We start from the raw sequence: 19249 nt of genomic DNA on the forward strand, positions 1-19249 counted from the left end.
ATAAAAGTGTCACCTTTGAGTGTACTCTTTTCATACTTAAAGCAGGGCGGGGGCGGGGGTGGGGGTGAGGGGAGTGATCGCCTCTCTCGTCGCACCTCCATTGATTTCATTTATTTGCTTTACACGTATTCGTCTCGTGACACATACACACATTAGAGTTCATTTCATACATCAAACAAATCTAACATTGTAACCAGGATGAGGTGAAAGTACACAGTGCATTTATCTTGCAAAGGATCCTTGAGAAGGAAAAAAGTCATTTTATAACAACAAGGAACTACCGATGGAAACCCATTCATGTGAAATGAGTGCAGCATTTTTCTGTCTTTTTTTTCCCCAAATGTCAGAAAAGCATAAATCACATCCCCCTCCTGGGTCGGTTCAGGTTTTGGCTCACAACAGCTCACCATGTCAGGCAGGAAAAGAGGAGTTTCCAGATAGTCCCAAAGCCTCTGATAGGATTAAGGGCCTTTGATTGACGCCTCATTGATTAGAGGAGAAGATGTTGTGTAAGTGGAGGTTGAGAGCTATAGCTTGCTTTATTTTTATTTTTATTTTTATTTGGGGGGGGGGACTTCAGGTTTCTTTAGACAGGTATGAATCATGGAGATGGTACGAAGTTATTGCATGATGGAACTGTTGCATCTGAGAAAAAGCAACAAAAAGAGAAAGGACTTTGGCCTCTACGATCATGTGATGCTATAGTTGTTAGCGCGACATTATAAACACAAGTCATTTACACATGGTAAGGCTTTGGTAGCCTGCTTTCCCCCCCGTCTGTCAGAAGGAGTATTCAAAGTCTAAAAGTTGCGTGGATCTCAAACGTTAGCTGACAATTGAGTGGAACCCTAGCCAGTCTTTTTACAGGACGGGGTACTCCTATTGTACCCTTTCCAACTGGCTCCTGCTAGCATTAGAAGAAGCAAAACTCTCAAAGTCTTTTTTTTTTTGTAACACATTTTACAAGTTCTATGTCCTCAGCTATATATGTGTGAAAACATACATGTTTAAGGAAGGATAGGATTTCTTGGGTAATGTTAATATTATGGCTAGTATTATGCAAAAGAGCATTTTAGTTTTGTTTTATTCTCCTCTCCAGTTTGTCAAAAAGAGGTCACAGATGTTTATCAAAAAATAGTCAGTGACTCTTGAATTTGATAATTAGCTTGCATTTTGTCACATTTTCAAACCACTGTCTCTTAAAGTTTGCCTCCACTCCTAAAGCCAGTTTACAGTACAAAATTCTCGACAAAAAAATATATATAGATAGCTTGCATATTAAAATAAATATACTCTTACACATGTCTGTCATTTGAGGTAAGAGAACATCAGCCCTTGTTAGTCACTCCTGCATCTAAGTTTTTTTTGTTTTTTTTGTCTGCTTCTTGTGTTCCAGGATTTTATTCAAATGTTGCTCATGCTAGTTAGCTGGAAATCCAAACGAAGCATTTCAGCCCTGTGCAGCAGGTCTATTGTTATTGTGTCACTGGTCCCGCCCTCCCTTCATGGCTTACTACTGCCCCAGCAGCAGCAGCTAAGTGCATATTGTGCAAACTACAGTACGCTAAATTAAGTGCTAAGTGACTAGCAATAGGAACACTCTTTACAAGTTTATCCGTTTGCGGTGTCGAGTCGCTCCCATCAGGAATGTTTAGCTAATTGCTACAGCGAGGGGAAAGAATGTCCATGGTTTCAAATGTCCGTGTGTGTTGTCCGAAGCAGAGGAAGTTTCAAAAACATCACATCTTCAAAGTCAAACGGCTTCTCAGAGTTCAGGCATCGTCCTCGATGATGTTTGTGAGTCTTCCGTCCTCAGACACTAATCCAGACTGGACTGCCAACCAGACTTGATTAAACCAGACTAAATTAGGCTAGACTGAACCTCGACCAGTCCAAACTGAGCTGGGCTGGACAGCACCGAACTGAGCAGCACCTAAACTACAAGATCTACTTTGGTGCAGTTCAAACCGAACCCAGCTAGCATAGCTGCGATCCCAATAAGTTGACTTGTCTGAATGAACTAGGCCAGAACAGCCTAGATTAGTTCAAACCAGACTGCAGCAGTCCAGGTCCAGGAGGAACTTAGCAGATGATGCAGGTTTTTGACTTGCCATCGCCACCGGCTGGAACACAAAGCAGCACATGTTGATGTGGGTTTCTGTTCTATCATCTTTAGACCTATGAACGCATTCAGTCATCACACCCACCTTTTCTTGCTTCCTCTTCCTCCAGTTTCTTCTTCTGATCCTCAATGGCCTTAATCTTTGCGTTGTAGACCTCCGCTTGCTCGTTCCAGTGTGCCCTGTTGTTGTTCAGGCCGTCAAACATGGGCTGGATTTCTTTGTGGAACCTGGAGAACTCCTGACAAACAGAGGAAAACGCAGCAGGTTACTGACACTGGGGCAACTCCTAAATGCATGATTTGTGTCTCCTTGAGACCCCTGACACGTATTTAGTGCACATGTGTGTTCTTGTTCAAATACCAGCCTGACTGACTAAACAGCCAGCTGACATTCCTGATGGGGCCAACTGGGTTCAACAGGTTTATCTCTATAGATCCTGTTATCCAACCTAAGAGGGCTAAGGCTACAACACCTCATGTTGCATCAGTAAAGCACATTCACTTTTTTGCATTTCATTATACAGCATATTGGTTCTCCAGCTCTGTTACACTGACAGTCCAATCAAAACCTGGACTTTAACTGCAGGCTGTACATATAAGTATTTATTTCAGAGTCTGGACAGGGCTCAGAAATAAATGTCACACGGTTGGGCGGCGTCTTACTGTAGGGTTTACATGTTTAATTACTGTTTAATGACTCATTTTATTTACTTGGCATTTGCAGTGCTGAAAGAAGCTAACGTGATTATATCAGACTGAATCAAAACAACTTCTGGGCAGGAATGTTTTTGTTTTTTTTTAACGGTGCCTGAAATAGAAACTGGATTAAGTGACTGTTGGGTTAAAGTTTTAACAGATAAAATGTTGCAACACAGTGAACAGGCTCCCAAGCACATCTATGTGTCAAAATAATATGAAAGCTATGAATTACCTTGTACACAAATGAGCACACAAAGTCAATGAAACCACACTGCATCTTGGGTAGCTGCTCTGCACAGTTTCTGTCCATCATGGGCTGAGACAGACAGAGTGGAGAGAAGGGTCCAAATTCAATTGAGAGACAGATCAAGAAAAAATTAGATGAAACTGCAGGGTCTTTTTGGACCTTACAATTGGTTGTTGATCCAAAACAGTTCTCTCCAAATCTCCCTGTTCCCAGAATTCTGCAGCTACCATCAGGGCGACCTGCAAGGACAATCACACACATACACACAGACAGAGTGAGAGAGGAAGGAGACGAGTTAAGAAGAAATGAAGGTATTTTAGAAAATAATTTGCAAAAATGCTAAATTGTTTCTGTAAACTGTTGGCCTTAAATCTATTTGGGATCCAGATCAGTTCCAACTATCAAGACAATCCTGTGATAGTGAAAAAACTATTTACCATACAGAGCTCATTGTCATGCCTCTGTGCCGGTGACAGCGGTCAGCCGGAAGCATTGTGATGTAAGGCTGTCCGTCTGTCTGTCCCATTCTTGTTATCATGATTTATCAGGAAGGCCTCAGTGGAATTGATTCAACTTTGGCACGAATAACCAATGGGACACGAGGATGAACTGAAGAGATTTTGGTGGTCAAAGGTCACTGTCACGTCAAGTGAACATGAAATCTCTGGAATGCCTTGACGGAAGTCATTCAAATTTGGCCCAAACATCCACTGGGACTCGAGGACGAACTGCAGAGATTTTGAGAGTCAAAATGATGGTCAAGGTCACTGCAGCATGGTCGTGTCGCAGAGGCCCAGAACCTTCTGTTGTCATGACTTTAAGTGAGAACGTTTGCTAAGTATTGTGGTTGGACATGTGCCGACATAACGGAGAGATTTCGTATCTGGCAGCAGAGAATTGTGAGTGAGAGGAAGTGCTATCCAAACAAAGATGGCGTCATTATTATTACATGTTGAATCTACTGCATCTTTAACTTTTGCAGACTTTTGGCATTACACTTTAAACAATTAAGCTGAATCTTATAGTTCAAGATTGCAAGACTGCAAACTAGCAGGCAGGATATTGGACAGGTAATTTTTAAATCACTACCGTTTGTGTTGTTTTTGAATGGAACAAAACACATGAAATCTTTTGTGCTCCTGTGCTTGTTGTGTTATTTGCTTCTAGCGACTATCACAGCATGGTTTATTTTTAAATACCCACAGGAGGGCTCTGAAAGACACCAACCTTGCTCTGAACCTCCCAGGGTTTGGTGATAGCTGACAGGTCACAACCTGTCATCATCATGGCCCTGGAGGGAAGAGACAGACCGTCAGGGAGGAGATGATGGCACATTTTTTATTGCTGCAGTTACAAACATGTGCACATTATTACTAAAAAGGGTCCTGAATACTGTTGTACTTGCATCAGACACCTACATGACAATTTCCTTTCTAGTGGCATTGTTGGAAACAAAGGCAGTGGCCTCCTTGTCGTCTGTCATCGGCTCCGTGGCATTGACGATGTTCTGGAACATGGTTCTCTTCCTGTGTGAGCACAAGCAGCCGGTGAGTCAGTCAGCTGAATTCTCTTATTAAAAAGTATCGACATCGACTGATTTGACTGTGAATGTACTTGAAGTAAAGCGCCAGATCAGTGGCGATGATGCAAACATCAAACAAATGCTGCACGTGCTCAAACTGGCGTTTCTGGAGGTTGCAGAAGATATTGAGGCTCTGAAAGAGATGATGAAAGGCTGATTAAAAAACTGTCGGTGTGTGTAAGTTTAAGACCAAACTTCCACCAATCCCCCCACCACCTCGTCAGCCATGAGTATCTTGCTGTACTCCAAGTGGTGCCTCTCCATGATGGACGAGCCGTGAAGTTTAGCCAGAGGTGACGCGCTCCTGTTGACAAAAAAGGAGGTAAGAGAGAGGACACACAGGATACAAAACTAAAAGAGTAAGATGTTTCCACTTGCTTTGTCTGGTAGAGGTTGTTGGTGCCTCTATGGTCGATATCATGGCAGAAAGCAGCAGCCACCATGGCAAAGGCATCTAGATCCGAGTAGTACTTCCTCAGTTTCCCTGTCTGGATGAAGGAAGAGAACACAACAATCACACATCTACATACATATCGCAGACTATTTATTTTCAATTAGCTCTATGAGGGTTAAATCATGTTCCGGGCCTGTAAAGAGGATTACAGATACAGATGCAGCGCTCTGTTAAACTGGGTTAACGCCTGTGCAATGAGCAGCAATGTAAACACAATTATAGGATCATCTGCTGTCGACAAAAGAGATGTAGTTCGTTTGATTTCATGAGTGCAGCTACTGATGTAGATGTAATGTTGGGCAGACGTTTACCTGCAGCAGGCAGAACATAGTGTGGCCCACGTTGAAGCCGTGCCTCCAGTTGTGGTAAGTGATGGAACGGTAACCCTTCCTCACTGTGTACATCCACTTGGTCAGCGTCTGGGGGGGAGGAGAAGGAGATGATACAGAGAGAAATGAGTTTTAAAAGACAAACACAGTAAGACGTGCGGCATCACAGAACACGTAATTCACAGTTCTGAACGCTTCGCCTGTTTTAAAACACCCACATTTAACAAGCGATGATGAAGTATCATTTGGGTCTCATGTGTGTATATACAACGGGGACAGGAACAAATTTTGCCTCCCTCACCTCTGCAGGAACTTTAAATTTTTCAACAACTCCAAGCTCAAAGAACATGCGAATGCCAGCTTTGATGAGGTCAAACTCTGAGACAGGGAAGTCACTGAAGGAAAACAGGTACAGATTCTCTCCATTGACGTTGTCAGCAGGCGGACAGGTAGCTCTCTAAAAAAGAAATATTAGATATTATTAAGACAACATATTTGAAATGATCAATGATAAATGTAATAATCTTGTGCATCGTTGAGTTTCATTTCATTGGAGGTTTAAACAAAACTTACCAAAAGTTTGTACATCTCTTTCTGGTCACAGTCTTCAGGCTCTGCATCAAACTTCTCTTTGGTGTTCTGTTTCAAATAAAAGTAGATTAAATTGAATACACTTTCACTTGTAACATGGACATCAACTTTGGTCGACTGGACACAAAAAAGTGAAAATATATGATTATCATGAGTTGATCACATCATCTAAGCCGTTTTATTTTTCCAATTGTTAAGTGGTAAAATAATTTACCAAACCTCTGATTCGTCATCAGATATTAGCTCATGGAGGACTGCCCTTCAAAATATTTTTTCTTACAAAATTATATTCACAGTGCAACCAATAAATGAATACAAACCAGAATGGACTGTAACTCATCAAGTGTGCATTTGCCCTGGTACATGAGCATCTCCTGAGCGATGTCTTTCCTGTATTCCATACGGTTCAGCTTGTCATAGGTGTCGCAGTTCAACACAGACCACCCCAGGAACTGGGTCAGAGCCTGGAGCGTACACAGTAAATGAATGTGTGAAGTGGAAATCAAATAATTGAAAGGATTTAAAGAGGGAGTGAGATAGAAAGAGAGAGAGAGAGAGAGAGAAGTACAGAGATGAAGCAATAAGAAAGCAAGAGATAGATCAGCAACAGAGCTGCCCCCTGTATCACCCTGATGTGTTACTAATTCTTGAAATTAGCTTATTAATGAAGCTAATTAACGCACCGAGAGGCACCTGTCTTCATCTGATAAATGGTTACAGCAAACCACATGCACTATTTTAAGTAATTTCTTTATTAATATGCAAATGTGTGTTGGAAAAAAAACAGAGGTGCATGCGGTGCCGTGTAAAATCAATTCAAAGAGGAACAGAAAGCACATCGCTGCTAACCTCGGTGATCTGTTCATCATGTTCATCAAACGGTTTGCCGTCTTTCCTGTTGAAGAAAGTTGCGATTCCCACGATTTCTTCTTTCTTGTTGACGATGGGAAGCGACAAGACATTCTTGATGACAAAGCCCGTCTCATCCACAGCCTCTTTCTGCAAGACATTCAAATTAAACGCTTCAGGTTGCGATATTTATAACAGGCTCTGATTACATTTGTAATTGCCGTTTGAAAAAATCCCATCAATATATAAGTATTTCAATAGATACAATCAATATTTTCACTAATACATTTCTTTGAGGGAAACTTTCACAACCAGACTGGCTGTCAAACATGATTCTTACATGTCAACATTTACAAACATATGTTAAAGTCAATAAAAACCACATGATTTGATACTGTGTAATCTATTAAAGTCAATCACAAACACCTAAAATTGATTTTTTTTTGGGGTCAATCTTAATTGAACCACATTAGAAATGACTGACTTTGTATTCCACGACTTTTACAGGTTGTCCACGACTGTGCGAACTCTCTCAGTGGAAGTTCTGGTAGAGTGCATGTTAAGTGTGGGAGATGTGCTGGAGTTTGTGTGTGATATGATGTCAGAACAGGTAAAAGCTTCCCCACCTGAAAAGTGAAGTAGTCATCGGCAGCCACGTTCATCATGTTGCAAATCTGCAGGAAGTCGTGTGACAGAACAAAGATTAATGTGTTTCACTGCAATGATATGAACATTATATCCCATCCAGGAGTTGATATTTTCTGCATTTCATCTGTCTTTTGGCAGGATTTAGCAGGAGTACACAAACACAATTTTTAGTTTCTAATCACATTTTTGAAAATGCATTTAGCAGGATATTTTCAAAAAAAGATAAGAAAAAAAAAAACGATAGATGGATCTTTGTGAAATTCAGTGGAAATAAAGATAGAATTACAAGACACAAGTGGTTAACTTTAGGAGGCGATCTGAGGACTGTCCTGGGCCATTAGCTGGATGAAGCTATTCGTTTCTTCTTAGCGGAGGTAAGCAGGACTTTTTTCAGGATTTTTCACTTTACTTGCTGTAATAGCATGGTGATGTTTGGAGCACAGCTGCACGGGTTATTATAAAGGTTCACTGCATCAGGGGTTTGCAACCTTCAGCACTATGACACTGCTATGTATCTGTCACTTTTCAACATGTCTCCTCCTGTGTTTCAGTCTCCTACAGGTACAGTTACCCTGCAGCATACTTACAAAGCCATTCTCTGCAACATAGGTAGGTAGTCCGCTAACTAGAGCCCAGTGATCTGCAGGTGGACCTCTGAAAGACACAAATCACGTTCTATGAGCTTTTGCATGCCCAAAACATTCATAAGGCAGAACTGATGAACTGAACTGAACACGGACAATCCTTGATATGTTCTTGACTATGACAGGCGGAGTTAAAAATCCATTTTCTCTCAAACGATAAGAAAATGTGAAGTTATGACTCTCACGGTATGACTTTGATTTCTTCTTTGGCTTCCAGGAGGTAGTCAATGATCTTGTAAAAGATGACTTCCTGGATGAAAAGCAGAAGCTGGTTAAATCTGATTGACTAAACTATGTAACACAATCATAACATTCTAGTGACATGTAATTAAATATGATGTTATGAAGAAAAATTGGTTTGTTACCCTGCCGTCTGGTGTTTTTGGCCCCTTATAGGGTTCCACATCTCCCAGTTTGACGGGCCATTCATCATAGAATTCCTGGTGGAATACAACCCAGACAGCTAATGAGATTATTTATGCCTGTAGTCATAAATGCACTCTATTAAATCTCTTCCAACCTTCTCTTTGGTCATGTCCAACAGTCCCACTGAGTATCTTTCACAGTTCAGGTAGATCCGTACAGTGTAGAGAGCTTTGTGGAACTGTCTCTCGATGTCCGTCAACTCTTCAAACACTTTACTGGCCGACCAAAGCAGCACCTAGACACAGACATAGCAGGCAAAAGTTACAATCTGACAGATGCTAATGGATTAAATCGGTGAAACGACATCAGATGAGCGTTACCTGACTCCTCCTGGACTCCACGTTGAACATGTAGTTTGTATAATGCTGCAGGGAGATGACTTGAGCAAAGTTCATGTACTTGTGGAAGAGCTGCGGAGGAAATCACATTAGAGGCAGGTTTAAGACGTGTGAGCTTTTCATTAAGTGGTATAGATCGGCTGCGCTCCTCACGGCAATGATGTTCAATGTATGAAAATGGGAATATTTTTAGAATGCATCCTTAAGAGTTTTGCTAGGATTAGAACAAAGTTAGCTGGATTAGCAGGTGCAAACATTTCATGCAAGTCTTTGCAGGTTAATAAATGCCATCCTTAGATACATATACATTAACTTTTTGATATCTTATTTTACTCCTCACATTTTCCCTCTGATATCTCTACTTTACTTATTTATTACTGTGTATTTATGGATTTCTCAAACTAATTCTCCACTTTTGCTGCTGTAACACTGTAAATTTCCCAGTCTTGGGACTAAGAAAGGCTTATTTTGTCTTTTTTTAAATCTTGTTTTATCAAATCTTAAATCTTTTTAAAAATCAGGTGATATTACATGGTAATTTGTCAGTAATAATACATGAAAACTGCTCACAATTATGCCAAATGTCAGTGTATGTCTTATTATTCTAGTTCTTTTTCATGTATTGCAGTTTTTATGTGTACATTTATACGTGTACATACATGTTGTGAATACACAATTACCTGGAAAAAGACATATTTTCTTTACATATATCTGATTTGTGTCGTATTATTTTAGTTATTTTTTGTGAAGAATGCACATTATTTGCACATTTCTAATTTAATGGGATTTTTTTGTAACAGTACTTCTACTTTTTTGTCTAGATTTGAATGGGAGCACATGCAACATGAAGTGTTTATTATTCTGAGGTGAAAAAAAAAGCCACCAGTTTTTCTTAGATCCTGAAATGGTTCTATCTTGAAAACATCATATGGACATTCATAAAAGAGCAAAGACAGGTGTTGAAGATGCACTTTCATCTCTTTATTCCATGAATCGCCGCTGTAAATTCCACTAAACTATCCGCAAAAATAATATTTCCATCTCTTCTTACGGAGCTGTGCTTCAGTATGAGATCATTGCTTCTGAATTGGCGGCCATTTCTTTTTCAAATAAAAGAGATAAAATATCCCCTGTTCAAGCGTTTGACTGACCGGCTCCTCCTGATATCATGTTTTACACCTTAATTCCTCTTTATCTGCGTCCTCTACTGACTTTTAAATCAACCAGTAGCTTCTAGTGGTCAAATTACCTGCGACACTTCATAGAAGTGCTTTTAAAGCTTCTGCACCTTCACCTTAGTGCGAGCTAGAGAGAGTCTTCTTAAACTGAAGCACTGGAGATTATCAAAACAGGATTAAAGACTATATGACCGACGACAGCACACATGTTCTGTTAACTGAATGCTAGCGCTAATTCATGTGATGTAATTAGTTGTGTTGTAGAACTGAACAATTCCGAAAGGAAAGATTGTTCTTGTGTCATGATAATGGTGTGATTTTTGCAGAAAACTTTCATCCAGATCCAGAGGGATGTTTTCTTGAATTTGTAGACATTCTGCAGGATGTGTTATCTTTATGGAACCACAATAATTCATTCTAAATCAAACTGACAAGTGAGTAAGTAAGTTTCACTTTTAATCCAACTGTCATGACCAGGACTCGATTTTAAGAGATTCTGAATCTCAGTGAGAATATGCATGTTTACATAAATGCAAATAATGGTAAAGATATCATGAAAATGCAGCAATAATCCTGTTTAGTTAAATGGAAGGCTCTGAAAGATGTAGTGCAATATTTATTATGAGGTGATGCAAATACCACTCATATTACAGCGGCTACTTTTAAAAACACAGAAAAATTAAACTTAAACGTTGGAATATCTGGGGTCCAAAATCAAGCTCATCATCATCATCTTACTCAGAGTGTTTGTGCCTGTGTTTATTTTACCGCTTCATCCTCAGGAGTGAAATGGGGAGCTCCTATTTTGTTAAGCACCATGACAACTCCAAGGCACTCCTTGTCAGCCATCAAAGGAAAACTGAGCAGGCATTTGGTCTTGTATCCGGTTTGTTTATCCACAAAGTCACAAAACTTTTTATTCTGAGAGAGAGAGAGAGAAAGAGAGAGAGAGAGAGAGAGAGAGAGAGAACTTCATATCAGGTCTGACAGCATCACACAATTCCACCCACACTTCATTCCATTCTTTCATTCTGCTTGACAGTCTGATAGATTCAAATCTGTTTGTTTGTTTTTTTTAATCAGTAAAAACAATCTTTTTCCGGACTTATTAACAAATAAACTATGATTAGTTGTCTTGTAATCAACTCTTTTCATCAGTCAGGACATTCAATTCCACTTCAGAGACACTTTGTTATGGTGACTGTAATATCTGAAGCATTTAAATGACCATTAGCATGTAGCACAAACACAAAAGTCCATTCTCTCTATTTGATTTTATCATTTATTTGGACAATTTCTACATCTTACTGTTTAATTTCCCGTCGTATCACATCTCCTGGCCTAACTCGCAGTAGACGGAGCGCCTCTCTCTGTTACTTTTAACCGTTACGAGGCACGAGCACATCTTGTTCCACTCACCTGTGAAACGTCAGGGACATTTTGCGGCTTTTTGGACTGTGCGGTGAAACCAACGATGCCCATGTCCAGAGGGAAAACAATTTCAGCCTGGGGGTCCACCAAGTTTGCTTCGTATTTGGATGTCGGAGTCACGTCAAAGAGGCAGGTAGCGAGCTCAGGTATTCCGTTCCTCGCGCGACAAAAGTAAAAGCTGACCCGGTCGGCCTGCGTGATGAGGGCCACTCTCTGCAAGACTTTATGGATGGATTTCTCCATTTCCCCCTGCTTCTGCAACTCCTGGACCAATTCGAAGACGATGGCGGCTTCTTGGATCGAGTTAACATCCTTGAAGGAAGCGGTGTCTTTGACGTCCAAAGGTGCGGAGAAAGCGGCGGCCAGGGCCTCCGCGCGCAGCTTCTTATCAAAGTAATCTTTAGCGAATTGCGGGTTGTTCTCCAAATATTTCTCCACGCTATCTTTGTCAGCCATTTTTTTCTGTTCTTTCTCGAGCTAGTTTTGTGTCTTCAACTATTGAAGCATCACCTGCCGGGTGGGGAGATTGAGGGAGACGGGTTTACACTAGGGAAGGGTGCATTCTCCTCCGCGGTCCCTGAGGGAGTCAGGATGCGTCCGCGGCAACCAGAACAGAACACTGTGCGGCTTACAGGCTGAAAGGATCAGAGTGGCCGCTAATTAATGTGACGTCATGACATTAAAACTCCTGCTCTAAGCGTCCTTAACCCGCAAATCCTCGCGCTGATCATTTTATATCGGGCAATCCTCCCAAGCGAGGAGGACACAGGAGAGAGTGTCCTAATGAAGGCTTTGATACCTCAGAAAGTTAAAATGGGAGGAATTAAGGCCCTTTAAATTTGGGGACCACGCTGGATTTCCCTTAGAGGACTAAAATTAAAACTTAATGGAAAAGGGTACCAAGAAATTTCAATTAAGTTCCCTTGATTAAGTATTCTTTTTAACTTACACATAACACATGAACTTAAGAGTTGTGTTTCCTTTACATTAAGGATCAATTTTATAAGTGCAGATAACTCTTGAAACTGTCCGAATTCACATATACTTTGGTCAACTAGTACATGAGCAAAGCAGAAAAATTAGGGATCCTTTATATTTAAATAGCATCATTAGTTTTATTTTATTTTTTACATATGCCAGGCCATCAAACCTGACTACTGACCAATTTTTGGACTACAGGCCTGACTCTTGGGATCCCAACTCCATCCATGGCTCTAGTTCCAACTCTTCGATACTCTCATGTTCCTTGCCGTTAAATTTTTCCAACTCACACCGCCAGAGTCTTAATTTCAGATTCTAATAATAAAGTTTCAGTCCTGATTTAACCATTTTAATGAAACAATGAATCATTCCATGGGTTTTCCTGGCCTTAATTAACCTGCTAAGTGAGCTATCCCAAGCAAGTATAAATAGTGGTTGTGTATAGGACCTTAATAGCAACCTAACACTCTAAATGTGCTGACAGCCTACCTGTGCGCACTAATGAAATCACCATCATCAAGGTGGTATCAGTCTTACAGCTGGAAATGAGCCAATTAGCGCTGCTTGGATGTCTGAGAACAAGGCCCTAAACAAAGAGGCCTGACTATTATTAACTGAGAGCGCTGTCTGGTTAGCTGCTGGCAGGCTGGCAAGACAAGGAGTTACCCTCTATTTTTTGTTGTTGTGGGGATTAAGGCAAGCTTATTAAGGGAGAGCTACAAAAAATGTGTGTGTGTGTGTGTGTGTGTGTGTGTGTGTGTGTGTGTGGGCGAGTGTACAGAGGTAAAGTGGAGTAGCCTCTGTTTCACTGGAAGAAACCGATGATGTGTTTAGTGTGTGAAAGTGGAAACATGCACTCAATGGAAACTTAACAGCCTTGTGCCAAACATGTAGAACTAAGATCCCCTTAAATATTCAAGCTTGTACATACATCCTTATATACTAATGTATTAAGGTGCAGGTACTTAGAACCAAAATGGCGCAATTGGTATTATTTTTGTCTTTCCATTCCAGCATGAAGACTCCATCATGGCCTGACAGAGCGACAAAACTGGAACATTGAGATAAAATCAACAATTTGAAAATAAAATAAAACCATTGATTAAATAAAAAAGCAAAAGTCTGAATTGATGTAACTCACAAGACACATGCACACATCTGTGTTGTCTTACAAAGTCCATTTAATCACATTTTTGCAGACTTTTTTTCTGTAGCAGCCACCTCAGCTTTGGTCGCTAATGCTAACTCTCTGTGGCGGCCAAATTGGATTTTATGATTTTTTTTTATTTTTTATTTTTTTACACAATTCTTGCCTTGATGAATGTGTTTCATATTTCAGTTTGCTGTTCAACAAGACAGGGCTGCTTCATTTAAGTGATATATGATATGAAATGTTTACTCCTTCTGGCAGCCATATTGGATTATCTAATATTTACAAAGATATCCTACACATCTTGATTGATTTTACGCATCGTAACATTTTATTTGTGTCACTAGAGAGCTTGGCGGTGTGGTTGGCGGTTGGCGACTGAGTATGTCCTCTTTTGCATTCAGTTAAGGCTTTGTGAGAACTTGTTGATTGATCTCTTTGACTGGAGGATGATTGGATTAGATCCTACACATGTGTGGGTCACATCAACCTAAACTCACTTAAATGCATTTCTTTCTCCTCAAAGCTCCATAACTCAGATGGAAGCAGTTTAGTGAGTTGTTGCCCAAACCCACCCCCACCTCCCATTTATTAGGAGCTCATTTTGGATTTCACAACCCGTGAAAACAATCAACCAACTCCTGCTTGACATTAAAATCACATACAGTATCTTGAAACTAATTTCACTACTTGGCCGATCCTGACCATTATGAAATATAACACTGCCTCTGGACAAATTCCAGCTGTTATTAATTTTGCAGAAAGTGAGTGATTGCACCATCTGACAGGCCAGACTTTTGGTTATGCAAGCTGCAGATGTTTCACTCCACTGTGTATGAGGGTTTTTTTTTTTTGTTTTGTTTTTTTTTAAGATTTTGACTGAGCCCTCAGAGGACTGGTTACATGTTCTTAGTGCAAAACAACAGCACCAATATAGAGAAATCAGCCACAGTAGATGTCCGCTGGAGTGCGTGTGTGGGAAAACTGTCATTTTAAACTAAAGTTCGGAATCAGATGTGGGGAAAAAAAACAAAAAAAAAACATAGTGAAAACTGACAGAGGCTGCATGAATCAGCTGCTGTGTTGCACTTTTAAACAACAAAGCTCAGAATCAGTAATTAACCTCATCTGCAGTTCCACAAATGTTTCAGTGACCTTCAGGGGAAAAAAAAGGTTAGAATTGGCTGATGTGGATTTGTCACAGCAGGGATATGTTACTTTCATCTCACGTTGTTGATGAGTGTTTTTTTTTATCTGACATTATTCCCTGTTCTGTCACACACTGTGTAAAAAAAAAAAAAAAAAAAAGATGCACCCACCCACAACTATTCTACTTTATTCAGACATTATCCTTTAATCATCAAAACCCCCTGACTTTTTCCTCCCCTGAAGATAATGTGATAAGCTCTTTCTCTCACATTGATTGTTTTTCTGTAGCGAGTGGACTTTGGCAGTTTGTCCAACATTTCTACAAACACAGCAACGGGAGTTATAAAGGAGTCCCTTGGCAGTATAATCAACAGATGATGCAATTATATAGATCGTTACTGGAAAACAGTCCAACTTCAACATTACTTTGGTAAAAATGTACATGTAGCACGATTTATACCGCAGATTGTGACGGTTGCTACCTTCTTTTTTTGGGGAGGGGGGGTTAAAAAAAGAGAAAGACTCAGCTCCAGGGTTTGTGTGTTTGACTGCGTTTGAATGTGTTTGTATCTACATAATAATTATATAGCTTCTTCCAGATGGCCCCTCTTGGCATCACTCGTGGTTGTTTTCATAAGACCAGAAAAACCTCAGCAGTTCCAACATGAAAAACACATGTTTGAGGGGGGATATGGAGGGGTGGTCGGCCAAATATGCAGAATTCACACACACACACACACACACACACACACACACACACACACACACACACACACACACACACCACAAAAAAAAAGGGGCCGGGGCCTGCAGTTATGTAAATGTTTGTCCAATGGAAGGCAAGCTAGCTGTGAGGAGAGCAGGGGAGGTTCAGGTCTCCAGAAGATATTATGCAATAGCAGTCAACTGTATATAAAGCTAAACTGGACAGAAAACCAGTGGATCTCTGCACGTCCTTTTTGGTAACAAGGTTTGTATTTAGCTGTTGTTGTTTTTTTTTTTCATTTTTGTGTTAATCTGTTCTCTTTAAATGTCGACCTATTAATCAAACACCTTTATCTTCTCTCTCTCTCTCTCTCTCTCTCTCTCTCTCTCTCTCATTCTCACTATGCTAGTCCCAACTCTTTCTGTCTTTTTTCCATCTCAGAGGCAGAATGATGCGGTACGTTGTGTCCCTCTGCCTCCTGGCACTGTCCTGGGCACAGGATTGCCAGGTGGCCAACATCCAGGTCATGCAGAACTTTAACAGAAGCCTGGTGAGTCTGGAGTTATAGTGTGATTTATTTAGCTTTGTGGTATACTTTTTTTTTTGGACAGAGAGATAGAAGTATTCTTAGTATTCTTGCTTGTGATAAAAAAGTGAGGTGTGGGCTTTTCTCTGACAGTATACGGGGACTTGGTATGCTGTAGGAAAGAAGGACCCTGAGGGCTTGTTCTTAATTGACAACATCGTAGCCAATTTCCTTGTTGCGGACGATGGCAGTATGACAGCCACAGCCAGAGGCAGAGTCAACATTCTCAAGTGAGTTCCCTTCTGTCCTGCGAAAGCTCATCTCTCACCCACTTTTTTTTAATGCCCTCCTTTCTCTTTGACTCATAGTAATTGGGAAATGTGTGCTAATATGCTGGCCACCTTTGAAGAAACCATGGATCCTGCCAAGTTCAGGATGAAGTACTGGGGAGTTGCATCCTACCTGCAGACTGGAAGTAAGCTGTGGAACATTTACATCTGAAGGGGAAAAAAAAGACTTTAAATGGATTGAACAAACCAACACACAAGAAGAAGCCAATGTTTCAGTCTCTCAGTTGGGATTCGCTGACATTACGCAGCACTTTTGTTTTCAGTGACTTTGCTTGTGGGTAGAAAATCCAAATAACACACACTTGGCATGCACCCTCTACGATACACTTTTGATTGATTGAGTTCTTTATGAACTAGAAATAGAAACTAGTGTGTGGTTTGAATGCAAAATCATGCAAATATCACTTCCTGCATCCATTAGGTGGCGCTAGATAAGACACTTTCTAAATTTTACACCGTGGAGGACAACCAAGTGTAATTTTGATGTCTTTCAAATACCTGTTACGTCAGGCTTACTTCCTGTCACCTCTAGATGAAGATATGACTTGAATTCAACTTGTCGACATTTTTCAGCCCAGGACTCTTGTCGTATGTGCGAAGTTTGTTGAAATCTGACCAGTTCAGTTCCAACAGCTTCATACGGTTCTATCATGAAATGGGAATTCCTCACCATAGTAACGCCATACGTGACCTCTCCGTCATGACCAAATTTGAGATGGATCTGGTTGAACAGCTCGAAGAAGTATGTAAAAAATGTAAAAAAATGTTAAAAATAGAAAAAAAGAATTTCCTGTAGCCACCAGGTAGTCCGATGACTAATCTGCCTACAGATGTAATGGCTTCTGTTTGTAGTTTTTTTGCGTAATCCTGCTGCCAGACTGAAAACATGACCTCCATGACAGGCATAGTAAATAACATCTGCACAGCTGCGTGGGATGTTTGCCAGAAGGAAAAGAGTTCATTGCACTTAGTAATATTAACAATTATGTCAATCCTCGCTGCTGGGAATGGTTTTTGTCTTCAGGGACCACTAAAACTTCTATGACAAATTCTCACAAATGTTTCACAACTTGTCCAAGGAGAGTTTGGTAATCCACCCCCACCACCCCACCCCCCCAACCCCTCCTCTCCCCTCCTCTCCCCTCCTCTCCCCTCCCCTCCTCTCCTCTCTCTCTGCCAGATGACGACCACTGGGTGATTGACACTGACTACGAGAACTACGCCATCCACTACTCCTGCAGACAGCTGGACACAGACGGAACCTGCCTGGACAGCTACTCCTTCATCTTCTCCCGTTCTCCCGCCGGTCTGAGACCAGAAGACCAATTTACGGTTCTCCAAAAGAAGCAAGACATCTGCCTACTGGGCAAATACAGACGTGTAGCACACACTGGTGAATTCAGCTTCTGGATTAATTCATTATTTTAAGAGAACAGGGAAAAAAAGGCATGATTACGTATTTGTACTGCCGTGTTAATGTTGTATTTCAATGCTTGTTCCCAGGCTTCTGCGAGACCAACAACTTTCAGCCTCCTGAATGAAGAACCCGCCAGTGGGACTGTGTAACCCCCTCTGCTGGTCTTGGACTGAATCCCACCTCTTCTAGATCTCCTACTGTAAACAGAACAAGCAGCTCATTGTCCTTCAGTAAAGAAACCACAAACAAAACCAAAATAACCCATCAACCTTCACGACTAGAGTGTAAATAGAAGGGGAATGTTTCCTCGGTCTTTTAATATATTGATCGTATCCTCAACATCTGTTAACTTCAGGTAACTTCTGGTTTCAGATTTCTAAAGTCAGCCTTTACTGGTGCAGCTTGTGCAACTATTGTGTATAGTAGCTGATTATTTCCACGCCTGTGAGACGACCATACAACTCCTGTTAAAAGATGAAAAAAACAAACCGATGGTGTCTAAATTATAAATAAGTAAATAAGTTAAGTTATGTCCTTACATTCAGGTATTTGTGAAGCAATTTATTCATTTTCCATTTTCCTCTAGAATTTCCCATCTCTTAATCCCGGGACTAGTCCAGGTTTTTTTATTTTTGCACTAGTAAAGGCTGACAGCTCATTTTTGCGTTCTGGTCTGGAGTTCTCAAGCACTCGAATCAGTTGCAAATCGCTGTATGATGCTCAGAGAACCCAGGTTCTATAAGAACTTTAAGTCGATTTGAAGAGAAAAATGTGAAACAGCTGTGAAAGTGTCTTTTTAAGTGTTGCAGCAGAGTGTAAACAACACATAAAGTTAAAAGCAGGCAAGTATTCACAGTAAAAGAAGAAATGATCCGTCATACATACGCATTAACATCATGTGAAAAGCCGAGCTTTTTTTCCGTTTGTTTTATTATGTATACTTCATCCATTTTTTTTTTTTGAAATAAAAGATTCATTCTATCTTAGCTCATTGAAATTTTTACCATCTTGAAATATTCATCTGTATTCCTAGGTGCAAATAATGAATTCATGCTTTTGCCTTTGGACTCAATCAGAATACATGCTGAATTTGGAGTCTTCCTTTGAATTTTTTATCATTGTGCACATAAGCCTCACAAAAACAAGAGTGGGAGAATGAACCTCCAGCAATTTAGGCAAACAACACTTAAAATGTATTCTTCTCCTACTTCTTACAAAACAGTTTTGTCTTCTCTGAGAGTTCATCTGTCACAACATCTAATGGGTCACAACAGATTCAGTGTGAGAACGTCGATTTATCCCGAGAGGAACATCAGAGAGAAAGGAATAAGAGCGGCGACGTCCAAATCTGTTTAGTATCGATGTCAGCGACGAACTGCACAAAGATTCACACAAACGCAATAAAGCAGCTGGTATCATTTAGTTACGTTTT

General features: G+C 40.5%; 2 protein-coding genes across 2 annotated transcripts; one reads left to right on the forward strand and one right to left on the reverse strand.

The window, feature by feature from the left end:
- Positions 1 to 372: 372 nt before the first annotated feature.
- Positions 373 to 12156, reverse strand: pde6c (phosphodiesterase 6C, cGMP-specific, cone, alpha prime). Its single transcript, XM_086194563.1, has 22 exons — positions 11527 to 12156; positions 10876 to 11028; positions 8912 to 9001; positions 8686 to 8826; positions 8531 to 8605; positions 8351 to 8415; positions 8109 to 8175; positions 7500 to 7547; positions 6874 to 7023; positions 6345 to 6488; positions 6007 to 6072; positions 5735 to 5890; positions 5416 to 5523; positions 5029 to 5138; positions 4867 to 4954; positions 4683 to 4783; positions 4487 to 4594; positions 4296 to 4359; positions 3233 to 3307; positions 3054 to 3137; positions 2208 to 2361; positions 373 to 2123 (listed from the first exon to the last, which is right to left on the reverse strand). The coding sequence occupies exons 1-22, from the start codon at positions 11992 to 11994 to the stop codon at positions 2083 to 2085; spliced, it is 2556 nt and encodes an 851-aa protein (XP_086050689.1). The 5' UTR covers positions 11995 to 12156; the 3' UTR covers positions 373 to 2082.
- A 3499-nt stretch (positions 12157 to 15655) lies between these two features.
- On the forward strand, positions 15656 to 18803 carry rbp4 (retinol binding protein 4, plasma). Its single transcript, XM_086194568.1, has 6 exons — positions 15656 to 15788; positions 15934 to 16074; positions 16204 to 16340; positions 16419 to 16525; positions 17581 to 17793; positions 17904 to 18803. Exons 2-6 carry the CDS (start codon positions 15973 to 15975, stop codon positions 17939 to 17941), a joined length of 597 nt encoding a protein of 198 aa, XP_086050694.1. The 5' UTR covers positions 15656 to 15788; positions 15934 to 15972; the 3' UTR covers positions 17942 to 18803.
- The last annotated feature ends 446 nt before the right edge of the window (positions 18804 to 19249 follow it).

Source organism: Aulostomus chinensis, chromosome 23, assembly GCF_037954235.1.
Source record: "Aulostomus chinensis isolate RoL2024-O1b breed Wild chromosome 23, RoL_Achi_v1.0, whole genome shotgun sequence".
NCBI classification, from domain to species: domain Eukaryota; kingdom Metazoa; phylum Chordata; class Actinopteri; order Syngnathiformes; family Aulostomidae; genus Aulostomus; species Aulostomus chinensis.

What these genes read in the sequence shown, in the direction of transcription:
- pde6c (XM_086194563.1), bottom strand. Translation starts at nt 11,994, where the DNA reads ATGGCTGACAAAGATAGCGTGGAGAAATATTTGGAGAACAACCCGCAA. An exon ending in ATGTCCCTGACGTTTCACAG is followed by an intron (nt 11,029 to 11,526) that starts GTGAGTGGAACA and finishes TCTCTCTCTCAG; the next exon opens with AATAAAAAGTTTTGTGACTT. An exon ending in AATTTAAAGTTCCTGCAGAG is followed by an intron (nt 5,524 to 5,734) that starts GTGAGGGAGGCA and finishes CCTCCCCCCCAG; the next exon opens with ACGCTGACCAAGTGGATGTA.
- rbp4 (XM_086194568.1), top strand. Translation starts at nt 15,973, where the DNA reads ATGATGCGGTACGTTGTGTCCCTCTGCCTCCTGGCACTGTCCTGGGCA. An exon ending in AGAACTTTAACAGAAGCCTG is followed by an intron (nt 16,075 to 16,203) that starts GTGAGTCTGGAG and finishes TTTCTCTGACAG; the next exon opens with TATACGGGGACTTGGTATGC. An exon ending in ATCCTACCTGCAGACTGGAA is followed by an intron (nt 16,526 to 17,580) that starts GTAAGCTGTGGA and finishes TCTCTCTGCCAG; the next exon opens with ATGACGACCACTGGGTGATT.